Source organism: Pseudomassariella vexata (genome assembly GCF_002105095.1).
Source record: "Pseudomassariella vexata strain CBS 129021 chromosome Unknown BCR38scaffold_6, whole genome shotgun sequence".
NCBI lineage: Eukaryota > Fungi > Ascomycota > Sordariomycetes > Amphisphaeriales > Pseudomassariaceae > Pseudomassariella > Pseudomassariella vexata.
This window is the reverse complement of record NW_024467961.1, coordinates 2,083,593-2,097,828: the sequence shown is the minus strand read 5'-3', so window position 1 is coordinate 2,097,828 and position 14,236 is coordinate 2,083,593. Positions and strand designations below refer to the sequence as shown.

General features: G+C 50.6%; 5 protein-coding genes across 5 annotated transcripts; 3 read left to right on the top strand and 2 right to left on the bottom strand.

Moving 5' to 3' along the window:
- The first annotated feature begins 2,652 nt into the window (after positions 1 to 2,652).
- On the top strand, positions 2,653 to 4,316 carry BCR38DRAFT_196037 (uncharacterized protein). Its single transcript, XM_040854050.1, has 2 exons — positions 2,653 to 3,050; positions 3,112 to 4,316. The coding sequence occupies exons 1-2, from the start codon at positions 3,036 to 3,038 to the stop codon at positions 4,159 to 4,161; spliced, it is 1,065 nt and encodes a 354-aa protein (XP_040716516.1). The 5' UTR covers positions 2,653 to 3,035; the 3' UTR covers positions 4,162 to 4,316.
- Positions 4,317 to 5,812: 1,496 nt separating this feature from the next.
- On the bottom strand, positions 5,813 to 7,113 carry BCR38DRAFT_196031 (uncharacterized protein). Its single transcript, XM_040854049.1, has 2 exons — positions 7,077 to 7,113; positions 5,813 to 7,011 (listed from the first exon to the last, which is right to left on the bottom strand). Exon 2 carries the CDS (start codon positions 6,772 to 6,774, stop codon positions 5,989 to 5,991), a length of 786 nt encoding a protein of 261 aa, XP_040716515.1. The 5' UTR covers positions 6,775 to 7,011; positions 7,077 to 7,113; the 3' UTR covers positions 5,813 to 5,988.
- Positions 7,114 to 7,387: 274 nt separating this feature from the next.
- BCR38DRAFT_457542 (Metallo-dependent phosphatase-like protein) lies at positions 7,388 to 8,794 on the bottom strand (the record flags this gene model as incomplete). Its single annotated transcript, XM_040862051.1, has 4 exons — positions 7,388 to 8,397; positions 8,454 to 8,544; positions 8,598 to 8,721; positions 8,778 to 8,794. The coding sequence occupies 4 exons, from the start codon at positions 8,792 to 8,794 to the stop codon at positions 7,388 to 7,390; spliced, it is 1,242 nt and encodes a 413-aa protein (XP_040716514.1).
- A 750-nt stretch (positions 8,795 to 9,544) lies between these two features.
- On the top strand, positions 9,545 to 9,913 carry BCR38DRAFT_409070 (uncharacterized protein; the record flags this gene model as incomplete). The annotated part of the gene is made up of 1 exon (XM_040858335.1): positions 9,545 to 9,913. One exon carries the CDS (start codon positions 9,545 to 9,547, stop codon positions 9,911 to 9,913), a length of 369 nt encoding a protein of 122 aa, XP_040716513.1.
- A 1,514-nt stretch (positions 9,914 to 11,427) lies between these two features.
- BCR38DRAFT_409069 (uncharacterized protein) lies at positions 11,428 to 11,948 on the top strand (the record flags this gene model as incomplete). The annotated part of the gene is made up of 2 exons (XM_040858334.1): positions 11,428 to 11,835; positions 11,889 to 11,948. 2 exons carry the CDS (start codon positions 11,428 to 11,430, stop codon positions 11,946 to 11,948), a joined length of 468 nt encoding a protein of 155 aa, XP_040716512.1.
- Between the last annotated feature and the right edge of the window lie 2,288 nt (positions 11,949 to 14,236).

Below are 14,236 nucleotides of genomic sequence, written 5' to 3'. Positions count from 1 at the left end.
CACCAGCTCGGCTGTAGATCTCAGATCTGCCCTGATCATTGTGTTGGAGGCTGACGAACCAATGATGTAAGCCCATCGTTGGAGAAGTCTTGCGTGGAAACACATGGAAACATTCATGATTCGGGTCTGTTCAAAGTACTGGGGAAACAGCAGCTCTACCGTAATCTGCCCGAAAGACATGAGCAAACGATAGCCCCTTGTCAAGCCTGCATTCACACTGCAAAATCAGGCTTGAATAGGCGACGTGGGGATATCTCATCACGGTGTTGTATATGTGTCTTCGGGACATCCGACGAAAACTGAAACCCCTCACGCCGTAATCGGATCATGAATACCCCGTGTTGTCTTTGTTGTTGTTCTGGAGGTGGGCTTCAGCTGAGTTGGGTAGTGATGCGAAATTGACGAAGTAGGACAACCCCAACTACATAATGAGAAACAGAATTACACACATTAGAGCTTTGTTGTACTTGGGACCTTCTCTCCCTCTCTATTTCAGGGTCTTAGGATTAGATACAGAGTTGACTAGGACAAAAGAAAAAGACAGCAGAAGGACGTGGACGTAGGGAGATGTGAGCACTCCACCTCTTTCAGAATAAGGCTCGTAATCGAGCGGTAGCGTTCGGTACGAATGAAGGGTTCGAGCTCTAGACAGTGAGTGACAGCCCCCAAAGTAACTTTCTCGGCTGGTCTCGTCAGATCCAAGGACTTGGGCTGAGATCGTGATCGAGTGTCGGCTTGATACCGCCTGCTAACTGGTGAACCGCTTCATATAAGCGCTGACGTCCAGGAGGGCTGGAGGTATCCATGGGACACCATGGTAAATCATACTAGCCCTACTTTTCAGCCAGCCCAGGACAACAAACACGATGGAGACGTTTGATTGGTCGACGTATTGGACACCGGGAATGATTAAGATGCATAGGATCGAGCCAGTCGTAGTGTTTGTTCTCTGCACGAGTGCCAACCCCCGTCTTGCGGCAAGCACTTGTGGGTTGGCAGTTGGAGAGGCCCTACTGGACGGCTTTCTGGACTTTCCCACTATTCGTGACAGCCACCATTGGTTCAATTGCATATCAAAGTTTCGGCGTTCTTTCCTATTCAATGCCTTCCCTTTATCATACACTTTTTCAGGCGCTACAGAGGGGATAAGCACAAGAATGCTTGGAATTGTCCACAGCCCAGGATGATTATGACGAGAAAATATGACCATTAGTCGTGACCCGGCATTCATTCCAAGCCACTCCAGTGTGGGTGAAATCACCAACATAGAGCACTCAGGCGGCCCTCCAAAGGAATCAAGGCACTGAGCTCTCGTGTAGCATCTCGGCTAACGGTGTGTAACACAGATCTGGTACCCATTGTAACAGGATCCCGGTTCTTGGGATACGCCACAGCTATCCACAGATTGATTTGATCTTGTGAACCAGGGTCCAATCATTATGCATATTCTACCACAGCCGTCGATAAACTTAGATATATCATATTTCACGACGGCAGTTTTGTTTCAACCCCGCCTTAGATGATTCCCTTTCCAGATCTAACTACATAGAGAAACCGACATATTTGCAGATTGTGTACATTTCGAGATTAAGCACTTGGTTGTACGTCCGATTCAGCGCGTCATGTGCTCAGCTCAGCCTTTACTTGTGGGTGTTCGGGAATACTTGTTCTTACCGGGTTTAATCCGCCCCATGTACAAAAGTTGCTATAAGGTGGCAACACGACCAAGGCTGCTTGTTTTCTCAGGCTTAGTCTCATTTAGTTCACTCGATCGAGTCATTGCCGCGATAAGTAGAAGAGCGAGGTGGATAAAAAGCATTCATTATTCGTATAAATAAGCCTCGTTACGTATCTTTTAACCAGAGACCGCTCGGGTTACCTAATGTGGAATACCTAGATTATCAATCTAATCTGATTGATAATTTCCGGCACGGGCTGCCTGCATATGCCCCATTATGCTGTGCTTCGATAGACCTATATGGTTGGCTCGTGACATCAAGGTTCACATGTCTAGACCCAGTGTGAGGCCCTTGCAGGGCTCCTCACCATGCCTGCACCCGGCCCTGGGAGGAGCCCTTCTATTCTGCCGTTGCATTATTCGCTTCATTTGCAAGATGTTCTCAACGTTCAAGCCAATATTGTTCTTGCACAAATCTAGCAGAGCCAAGCCACTTACACACCTAGCACCCTATCCGAAATCGCCGAAAGAGGCAGCTCGACCTCGCCATAGACCCTCCACCAGGGTGTTCTTGTGTGACTTGAAGGCAAAGCAAAGTAAAGTTGAGGCATGTGGCGCACCGTTCAGTGGTGTGCCGGCAGGCAAACTTGCCGTGATAACAGCGAGACCGCACCGTCCCGCGACCCTCCGGCGTGATGGCATCGAGGGTGAGGTTCTCCATCCAGTACGAGACTCAATCGTCGTAGACTTGGACAGTATATGCTTCTGCATCAGAAGATCAAACCATGGTTTAGTCTCAATCAAGCACTAGGTGCGATTGGATCTACACCTCGGTCATTTGGTCGGTCCCAAAGTTGGTGGGCCGCAGTGACAGAGCTGGTAGTTCCGTCCAATCATCAACACAGAATTACCAACCCGAATCTACCTTCCGCCTGGCTACCACACCCTTTCAGACGCACTTACATGCTTTTTCAGCGCATTTAAGGAACTAACGTCAGCAACCCGCCGTGAAGCAGTAACGTGTCGGTGCCCTGGGGTTCCATTCGTGCAGGCCGGTTTACTAAATTGTAAACTCGGACTGGTGGAGTCGAAGTAGCCCCCATGTCACTATACAATAAGGCGGCTTGGTTTATGTAGCCGTCATGCCCGTCGACGATTTGGCCATGATTGGACCCTATCCCTTACAACCAGATGGTGTCTCTTCCAACCAAGACTGCCAACACCAATCGACAGAACTTTGACCTCGTGTATTTGATCTTGTCCGGGGTATCGTCGGTTTCTATAGAAGATTAGGTAGAGACCCTCAAAGCCACCCGTCCATCGACAGTTCTGCGGCGTTCGCAACGGCACAGCTATAATGGCAACGAACTCAGTTAGTCGAACATGACCTAACACCTTCCATCAATACCATGGAGGCTGACCTTCAACGCTAGGACAAGAGCAACCTTGTGAGAATTAGAGATAATCAGAGACGATCTCGTGCGCGGCGGAGAGAGTACCTGCAGGAGCTCGAACAGCGTCTGAGAGTCTGTGAGCTCCAAGGCATCGAGGCATCAACAGAAATCCAGCAGGCGGCAAGAAGAGCCATCGACGAGAACAGGAAACTGCGGTTGCTTCTAAGTCAGCAAGGCGTCAGTGATGATGCCATTGACACTTTTCTTCGATCCTCGGGGGGACGGGGTCAGCCGAGTGGCCAAGGATCTCCTCCTGCCGAATCCGGTAGTGCGGCCCAAGCCTTGGAACGACTACTGTTACCTCGTCAGCCCAACCATTTGGACTCCAGCCTGACTGCACCCGGTGCGCTCCCCGAACCTCTCGGCCAAAGAAGCGAAACCAGCTCCGTCAAGAGCAATACCTCAGAAGACGACTGGAGAAAGCCCATCTTGCGTTTTGCCCACCCCCACGAGCAGTCCTCGGCCGCCAGCCATTCGCCCGAGACGACGGCGCCTGATTTCAACAATCTGCACTTTCTCCAGGCATGGGATACCGCGTCGGGATGCTGTACAACCGAGCCAGATGTCACCAGCATCGAATCGCTTGACCTCAACTCCCTGGCCGAGGCTCAATATCCAAAGAACTCTCTTCCTCTTTCTCCTCCACACCCTCGACTACTACTAGACAGACCAACCAACGCAGAAGTCCGTGGACTGGACCCGAATTTCAGTCTCCACCCGACACCAGGACTTCACGACCACGGCTACTACAATCCACTTGCATTCCAATCAGCTCCTGCAACGGGCTTCACAGCAGACTACCTACCGATTTCTACAGCAGCAGCCACAATTCCTACATGCAAAGATTTAGCTGATGTCATCACATCACTGGAAGTTGTGGCACCTCAAGGGATTGGTACTTTGATTCCCTGTTCCTCAGCTGGCAACTGGGAAACTGGCGCGGGTAACATGGATACGGCGCTGGGTCGCTATACTCCCACTTCTACAGAGTATGACATGGAGGCTCTGGTGCGGATGCTGCACCCTTGATTCTTTGGAGCAATTGATTTATAGTTTCTACGGTATACCCTACGTTCTTCTCTATTCTTTTTCTAATGTAAGCGCTGGACTAGTCACTTGCGAAACTTCTGAGACATTACCGGATCTGGCAATTAGTCAGTGGCAGTTGCGCGACGTCCACATTCGGCCACCGCTTGTAGCCAGGAGTTTCGGTGTCGGTTCCTTTCCATTTAGCAATGAATCGAACGTCTTGAGGACACAAAGCTTCAAAATTGGACCTTGTTTCAACCCAGGCATTATGTAAAATGTCCTGCCTGAATGGGCTGATTGAAGTTGACCGATGGCACTTTGTGATCACCAAAGACCAGTGGACGGTGAACAAGCGTTGTCGTTAGTGCTCCCTGACAGTCGAGCCTGCAAAAGCAATACTCAACCTAAGGTCTCTCTATCCAAGGCGACAGAGCACCGGGTGTTTCTTGAAGAGATGGCGTATAACGCAACAAAAAATTTGTTTAGCCCATGCAAGCCTCGATTTCAGCTAAATGAGGACACTCCAACAGACGATGAAGCGCCGCGCGAGGACACGGTGACAACTGCTCCTCCAGACGACATTGATAATGAAGACGGGCGCCTGCAAATCCGAGATACGCTGGTGCCGCAAGTCCTCAAGCAGCGGATTGCCTCCAACAGTTGCCACCAACAGCACAGCCATTGGCCGGGCACTGCTACTAGCCACGAACAACGCTGATGGAGACACATTCCAGGCCCGTCCTACAAGCCCACCAGCTTCTACAACATATTCATCCGTACCTCCGCATATAAGGGCTCTTGGGCGAGGAGCAGCCCGCGTCCCGGGAAAAGAACATCGCGGCTATTGTCGAGCAGGCAAAACCCGCCCTTCTTACGTCTCGTCTAATGAGCTCCTGGGCGGACTTTTCAAGGCCATTCCTGAGTACTAGGTCAAGACATCCGCCCCGAACCCCGTCGTAAATCACACTCTGAGAATGAAACGGACTGGTTCATAGAAATGATTCAGCTCTGGGAGGGAGGGCTGAATAAAACCCACCCGGACAACTGCTTACAAGTCATCGGGGCCTCACTGAAGCGATACAAGAGACACTTGCAACTTGGGGCTACCCGCAATTCCCAGACTATCCAATTGCCTAGCCCCGGCGGTCTCTTCACGCGAAAGCCGAATAACTTAAGTGGCCCACAGCAAGGCGGGAAGGGCAAGAAGACACCAATAGACCTCCTAAGCGACCTCTTGGATCTTCTGCCTCAGATGAAGATCTTAGGCCTCCACCCCGGAGGACGAAGCAAGCCATGACCGGAGGTTCTACGCTAACCTCCGCTTCCAGCGAGGAACAGCGTCGGCAAAACGAGTTTGCGGAGGGTTGCGACGCGTATGAAAAAAACAAACAAAATAGAACGGAGTCTCACCACGCTTCTAGATGTCAAAGAACAGCACGTAAAAGGGCTGGACCTGTTACCGGGAGCTCTCCTCATGGCATTATGTGTTAAAACAAATACTTCGCGGCACGAAGGAAGTGCCTGTAAGAAGACTACGGCCGCTCAAGGTGAACGAGGAAAAGGAAAGAAAGAATGAAAAACAAAATGAAAATGGAAAAAAAGAAAAGGGAAAGGAGAAAGAGAAGGCGAAGGGAAAGGAAACGCAGAAGAAGAAACCAAATACGTTGTCCTCGGAATTTCAGGGCTGGTCCCAGGAGGATGAAGACGAATTCAAGCGTGGCTTCTTAGGAAACGACACTGACAGTAGCGATGTCGACGAAGATGCTGACGGAGCCGAGACCATCTTTAAGCCGAAAATTCGCGGCGGCGGTGGTGGACGTAGTGCTGTCAACGTGTCGCAGGGAAAAGAGGACACCGATACGAGCAAGTGGAGGTGGTCTCCGTCCCCCGACGAGTTCCGCGTGATCTATGAAGCGGGCAAGTTCGTAATCCCGGCTTGGATGAAAGGAAGGCGGCCGCGGAAGAACGCGAAGGAACTGGATGACTTGTGAGCAATCTTATGTGGCAAGAAAACCCAGCTCTCAAGATCATCAGCGAGCTGTTCAAAGAGAAGCAGGCAGGTTGCGACCGCCTGAACACAACACACCAGCAAACCACCAACGCAGACGATGAGTTGCAGCAAGGTTGGCCTGCGCAGGCTGCATACATTGCGCTTTCGAAGCTGGTCGAGATTCGGAAGCAACTGGTCAAGCGGGATGGTGACAAGAGCCAGTCATCGGACGAACACTGACCGTATCCATGAGCCACCACGCCCGAAGCGACTGAACCTATCTTGGGACCAGCTGAACTCCACATCAGCCCACCTTGGTCGCCATCCCCACATCGAACCTGCGCGACTCTTGCGAATCCCCGGGTATTGGGGTAGGCGGAAGCGGAGGCCGCGGCAGCGACTGGAGGGCTGTGGCGGCGACGATGGCGATAAGAATAATTGGGAACGTCGCAAGAAGACCCCAAAGCCCCAGAACCTCGATACCAAAACCTCAAAAGACAAGATCGCCAGCGCCCCATAGGCGATGGCTCCAGCAGCGGCGAGGTCAAGCACATTAAAGCAGAAGTAGACGACCCGGCTGGCTCGCGTCCGTGTGGGTTCGGGACCCGAGGGGAGATTGGCATTGGGTCCTTTGAGGTCGCTGGAAGTAGCACAACGTACCTTCCATTGTCACATTTGCAGCCCTAGTTAGAGGCGGAAAGGTTTGGATGTTTTTTTTTGTTTTTTTGTTTTTTGGAGTTAGCTCAGACCATTCGAGAGAGGTCTGAGAAAGTGGCGTTCTTTCTTGTTCGTGTACCTAAGTACTGTGCTCTCGTGTAGGGTGAAGATATTAGGAGATTAGGAAGGACACGGGGTCTTAGCTAATAGAGCGACCGGATGTCAACAATAAACGTAATTGTTATTCAGGGAATACTTGTTAACTTACCGGGCTCGATAAATTTCAGCTCTTTCGAACCCTTCTTGCGTGCGGATTCCAGTACTCACGATACCTAGAACGGACAGCTCATCATTGATATCGTAATCTATTCCATACGAACCAGTTCCCTCAAGCCGGGCCATCCGTCTGGCCACCTGAACTCCCAAGCCATATCCACAAAAAGTAGCTGGCAGCCCTATCTGTCCTATCCGATTCGGCTGGCTGCTTGCATCACTATTCAGCGTAAAGTTACAAAATCCCAGGAAGTAGTTTGCCGCAGACGCCGCATTCACGTTTTCCCCTTATTGACAACCACTCCCTTACAGGAAATAGTCCGCAACGGGCTTCTTCGCTGGCATGCCTCGTGAATCCTGTGGCGCAGCCTGGAACACGCGGTATCGTCTGGCCGGGCCGTTCTTAAGTCCATTCTCGCCTTCCATCATGACACCCCGTGCAACACCTCCGTCGCTTCGCCCGAATTCGCCGTTGCTGCGTGCCAGAATCTGTTCTCCATTATCTTCGGATAGCTCCAGGACGGCAGCCACATTTCCGCATCGGTAGCAGTAATTGGGTGCTGACCACACCGTCACTATGCTTGCTTCGAACATCTCCTTGAATCCCTCCATGACGAGCTGATGGGCGCGCGCGATCAGCGACAGGTCGTTCCTGTGATTGAAGACCTTAACAATATCAGGACCAAACAGAAAGCCTGCGCCGCGTGGGGACAAGCCCCAGCCATCGATTTCGTCGGGGTCGGACCAGAGTAGGTCGCACATGGCGCCTTCGTGTGGGACTTCTTGTTTCCGGTCCAACAGGCGGATCTTATCGACTGTGTCGATGAGTGGCGAGAGACCACCATGTACGCACAGTACTGCGCCTGTTGAATTGCCTGTACTTCCCCCACTGGACCCCGATGCGCCTGAGCCTGGCGGGCCTGTCTTTGCCGCTGTTCCATTCGGACTCTTGCGATCATTAGGCTGTCGGCGGAATTGACTCATGACATCCCCGTCTGCATTACAAACTTCAATTTCGATGTCTTCTTCGACGTAAACATCTCGCGAAACAGCATCGTTTGGCGGAGAAAGAGTATTGGATGCGCCAAGAACGATAGCGCCCAGGGCAAGATAGTCGAAGACGTCGCAGCAGTACCGCCACACATTGGCGCTTCCATACTTTCGTAGACATTCATCGTAAAAGCCATAGACTGTCGTTATCTGGCGGGACTCGTGATTGCCACGGATCAGAGTCATTCGGTCGGGATAGCGGACTTTGAGGCAGAGGAGAAGTAGGAATGATTCGAGAGAGTAGAAACCGCGATCTACAAAGTCGCCTGCATCACCCGTAGCTGTCAGACACTGCGCAGGACCATGTTTCGGCAGAACGTACCCATGAACAGGTAGTTGGTGTCTGGCGGATCACCTCCCACTCTGAAGAGCTCCATGAGGTCGTGGAACTGTCCGTGAATGTCGCCGCATATCTACGCATCAATCAGTCACTGGTTGAGCAGATGTCCAAGATATATGCCCATACCGTTACCGGCGCTGTAACAGTCACCACATTTCCTTCCTCAATCAGGAGCTCCCGCGCTTTATGGCAAAGTTCGCGAACTTGGGACTCTGGAATTGGACGGCACGCCCGCAATTGGGCGATGGCTCTTGATGGAAAGTCAGCATAGTGATACTCGAGCGTATCGGCTGAGGAAGAACGCACTTGTCAAGGTCACTCATGCTTGCAACGTTGGCGGAGGCAACGATATGAGCACCCCGGCCTGGTGTAGGAGGCGGCAAGTGCCTCTGGGTGGTTGGTGGTAGCTTGGATCAAGGAGGGGTCCCTATATCATGTTTTAAGTGATTTTCACCACACGTATATTGGACAATAATGATGAGCAGTGGCGCTGCCTATGGGTTTGGTGGTAGATATCCTCAATAAGACCACGATATCAGGACGCGTGGGTTCCAATCGCGGTCGCGAGAAGATCTCATGCTGAATGACGCTAGCAGGCCGCAGCTGGTAGTTTTTAGAACTGGCCCGAGCTTCAGTTTAATTATTATTGTAGATCCACCTGGGGAAGGACACCACCGACTCGCTTAAAACTCAAATGTCAGCATGCTCGAAGTCGCTGAAGCTACCCTGTAGCTGGCAGAACCTCGGAGTCTTCAGGTGGAGATCTTGGTGTGGATTTGTTCAATGAGCGTTGCTGGATTGCTCAGGAACAAAAAGACCTGCGGAGTTGAGCGCTTCAAGTTTGTACCTCACCACCCGAGCTGCCCAAAGTGCCGCAATCACGATTGAACAAGGCCACCATCGGGTCAATCTTCCCAGCTTTGCGACCAAGCTGCGTCGTGAACTGTTCTCCAATGTGGCTATACTAGGTATGGGTCGCATCACCAAACGACGTTGCTTTCATGTGTCTGAGCCATGCTAATTTCTACCGAAGTCACCATCTCAAACCCACCTTTCTGTCCCTGCCGCCCACGATGCCACCACACCTCCACCCGCGGTCGCGCATGACCTCTTCCCTTTTCGCGACCACCGTGGTAGCAAGCTTCTTCGTCGTGGCACTACCTCACATGCTCCCATGTCCGGCGCCACGGGTCAAATACGCCGACTCGGAGAGGACACCAGACGGCAGGCGGAGGAGGCGGAGGAGGGCAGAGCCGGCCGAGGTCAAGAACGGAATAGCTCAGTTCGAGAGCAGCAACGAGGATTTTGACAGGGCATTCAAGGCTACGAAACCCGCAAGACCGTGTCCGATTCCGAAGCCGGGTGGAGTCGTTGGCGAGTTGATGGGATTCAAAAAGAGCAAGACGGAGAGCGAACAGTCACAAGGCCAGAACGAGCGGTAGCATTTGCATTGGGTACAGTGGCCGGGCTTTAGACCGTATACCACAAGCGTACAAGATCAATGGTGTCACGATACAAACCTGTCAGCCTGATCGAGACCGATGGAATTAGCCAGTCCGAAGGATCTGCTTGAAAGCATTCGACTGACTACAGGCGACCATTGTCCTGCTCGACCCGATCAGTACGCGCAAAACTATACTTGGACCAATCGAGTCGAAACTTGGAGCGTGTTCTAGGTACAGCTGACGTAACGATCGAGTTGTGCTGACGGCACTGTGATTTTGGGGTCGAGTCCAGAAAAGAAGGACGATGCACTTCCATTTAGACGGCACGCTCTACCGAGCTGGTGGAGTGTTAATTTTTCAAAACCTGGACTCTTCAATTCCGCTAATGCTAGCTTCCATGAGCCATTGCTGAAGCCAGGGCAGTCCCAGTCCCAGGATATCTGGGATTATATTTCGAAAAGGCCTAGGTTCCAAAGGGATTGAAAATCTCAGGATTTGCTACCTTAAATAAACGTGGCAGCGTGAAGAACCTCCAGTCAATTGGACTCGTCTCTATTGGAGCCACTGTGATATACATCAAAAACTGCAATTTATACCAAGCAATAGAGGACGAAATAAGCTCGCGACGGCCGTCTGCAAAATCGCTATGGGGATGACTTTGTGCTTCAAAAACAGGTTCTTGCCATTCCTTTGAAAGTTGCATTGCTGTGCCGGCACGGCACGGCGATCCTGCGGCCTGTTTTGTCAGAGACTCGGCCGGGGTTGGGCGACTCTCAGGGACAAACTGTCTCGAGTCTCTGCCGTGTGCTCCAAGCACTAAGAGAAATAAAGCTTGTCGACAATGAAGTATTCAAATAGAGCACTTGGCAATCATAGCAGGCAACCGAGATATCTCTTCCTTGCCCCAAAATGACACGACCATGTCACCTAGCGGTTGTCCATTGGATGACACAGGCCAAGCTGGGAGTCCAGACGACATCCGGTGAGATCAGGGGTCGTTACCAGACTATTTCGACAGACTCAACCAACCATTTTGGCCTTCAACATCTTTCGGCTTGGTAAACTTTGATCTTCATGGTTTATGGGATTGAGACAACGGCTTACCAAGCTTGAAGGAATGATGTACCAGAGTTGGTACTGAATTACATACCCTGAGCTTAGCCATTCTGGTTCGGTAGGCAACAAAGCCTGTCTGCGCGTTGATCTGCATTTCGAACAAGTGCACAAGATATATTAGTCTGGTTCTCTTGTGCTTGATGGTGTCTTGGTCTTCTTTCATGTTGATCCAACTCCTGCCATTTGCTTCTTTCAAATAATATAGAGGTATGGGTGGCTTGTTTTTTCACGTATGAGTGATAATCATCTGACTTCTCATAGCTGTGCTCTATCACTTCTTTCGTGTCATTTCTTTTGAAGGTTGGTCTGATAGCTCGAATCAGCACAGCTGTTGCTCTAACTGACTGTGTCCTAGCGGGCTTCTTTACTACGAAACTTGACATTCAAACGTCACAATGAAGTTCCTTCAAGTCTCTCTGTTTGTGGGTCTAGCATTGGCTGTCTCCGAGGTCTTCGCACAGTCTACTGCTGAGGCCGCCCTTGCTGCCAGCAACGGCACCGCCTATGCAGCCGCCGAGCCCAGCAACATCAGCATTGACCCAAGCAACATCCAAGAGAGCCTTGCACATAACATAAATGGGCTCATACTCGGCACGGGAATCTGCAACTTCGACGCAAACATCCTCTCCAACGTCGGTGTTGCCCAGCAGATCCAGCTGCTTTCGCAACTGCAGCAGCTTGCACAGCTCCAGCAGCTTGGTCTTGTCAGCGCTGTCTCCGTCGACCAGCTGATTCAGCAGGAGATTCTGGTCAACAACTTCAATCTCAGCATTGTCAAGCGCAAGGTCAATGAAGTTGTTCGTGTAAGTGGTGGTTTTCTCGCATGTGGGAATGAGACATACTAACAATTCTAAAGCAGAACTCCCGAAAGAAGCGCAGTACTACCCGCAAGCGAAAATGTGCCACCAAGCCATAAGAAAACTCTGGGGCTTGAACTTAATGCTGATTAGTAGGCGCTGTCTGTGATAGTGGTTCGGGGGTTTTCTTTGCTACAGAGGCATTGGGCACGGTCGTTTGGAACATCTACAGAGAACATAGGTATCTCTACCCGGTTCGTGGTATTACTGCATGAAATCGATACCTTAATATTCCATATTACTAGTTGCTTAGAGGTTGAATGGGGTACGAGGCAGACAGACACGCATCCCTCACGCACCTTCATAGTATCAATACAGTCCCTAGTACCTGGATTCCGACAGTTTCTTCTATGAGTCGTTACTACTTGCCCATTGCCTACTTGTAGTAAGCAACCAAGCGTGTATGATATTTTCCGAACACAGCACAATTATATGCTGTGACAATATTCACGACGCTGGCACATTTCCCGATGCCAAGTCCGCCCGGTCGGTATATGTTACATGAACAAATGGACCCTAAATTAGGGTTCAAAAGGTGATGATCATCCGTTATTGCACTTCCAATATATAGCTCAACTGAAGTATCAATGAGGACCTCAAAGTGCTCGTTCATTGAGTGATGATCTCTCTTCCCTGTCCTCTTCAGTTCATGTGTCGACAACAGACAATTTTTTGATATGCAAGTCGAATCTCATTCACTCTAGAATGTGGATGAGGATCAACCATGTTCTATCCTATTGGGACTACCACCTGGGGAGACTATTGGCAAGGGCATGATGCCAGGTTGTAGAAACTGTCGAGACCTTTACCTGATTTTTAGCAATGATGCCTTTCAACAGAGGGCGTCTTCTCGCGCTCTGGGTTTCTGCATCGTCGTTTCCACGTATATAGCCTTATCGTAACTCCTTCCTAAATCACAATGCTTTCCCCACATTCTCTTTCATTTATTTTTTCTATGCTTCGCCTTTTACTCTCAAGCTTCGTCAATGGCGCCCCTGGCAGAAAGTGCAATCTCTTTGATTGCAACGTGAAAACCCATGATTGAGGCCATCCTTTGGGACGAGGGACCCGTACGAGGTCCGCTTGATATACTCGCAGGTAACCTAGGCGTTGGCAGACGTCCAACTATGTTGGCGGAGGTACAGCGGGCAACACCATCGGTTTGAGGCCAGCTGAGGCCGGGATATTCTATGAGATCGAAAGCCTGTACTCGCCCAGCCAGTGGGAGACATCGTTGGCATTGACTCCAACCCTTTAGAATCGATCCCGAAGGTGGACTACGGGTTCGTGAAGGAGTCCCCGCCGGGTTTAAATGGGTGTCAGCTTCCTTATACGCATGGAAAGTATGTGGCGGAAGCTCAGGCTTGCATGTCATGATGCACCAACGTGGTAGGAAGGTGCGTATAAGTGATGGGCGGACCTAGTGGGTGATAAGAGCTGCGAGTGCTTCTATTTCATCCCAGACCTGCAAAGAAGGCCAACTCACTAAAAAAATCCTTGAGATGAATGAGTACAGTTTGGCAACGGCATGGCATGCGGCGGGGATGTGTAAGATGAGTAACGACGAGATGAGTGTTATTGATACGCAATATAATTTCCATGGCATTGAGGACTGAAAGTTGTCTCCCACAGAGTACTGTATACGCTTCAGCAGAGAAGATTGTTGATGGAATCATTCGAGAGTTGTGAAATAAGTCTTGGGCTCTTGGAGAGCAGGTTGCTGCAGTTTATCTTTGGCAATGTACTATTATTTATTTTGGTCTTCCGTTAGGTTGTCTTGGTCGCGCTCATCAGTGTCTCAACATTCGGGGTGTTCAAAGCCGGAAAGTGGAATTCAGTGTTGGGAAAGGGAAGTAAAGGCAACCCCACCTTGGTGCGCGCACTAGCACACAGTCGACCGCCCTCGTCTTTTGAACTACATTTTCTCAAGGGTTTCCTCCTATTCCCGGTGGCTTGCCGATTTGATATATTCTTGTACCTTCAGTTTTCGAGAGATTCCTTAATTTATGAGTTCTTGCAAGCTTATTCGTGTTAGTGGCTGTCCTGTCGACATTTACAGAGTACTGAGACGCTGAAAAGCAGCCTGGCTTATTTTTCACGGTTCACGTTGCAGTATTTTCGGGGCAGCTTTAGGAGGGTGACATGATACACTCCGAGAACAAACTGACAATGTCCCGAACCTGGACAACACGTCGGCCCCCACGAGGGCCACGGCTGCAGGCGAAGTTGGTTCTGCGCCACGAGAATGTCGTTGACCAGATGCCCCGACTTCATCTGGCAGACTTGTTAATCTCGCATGCAGAATTGGAACCCAGATCTCGAGCAACTCCAAAATGGGTATCACCAT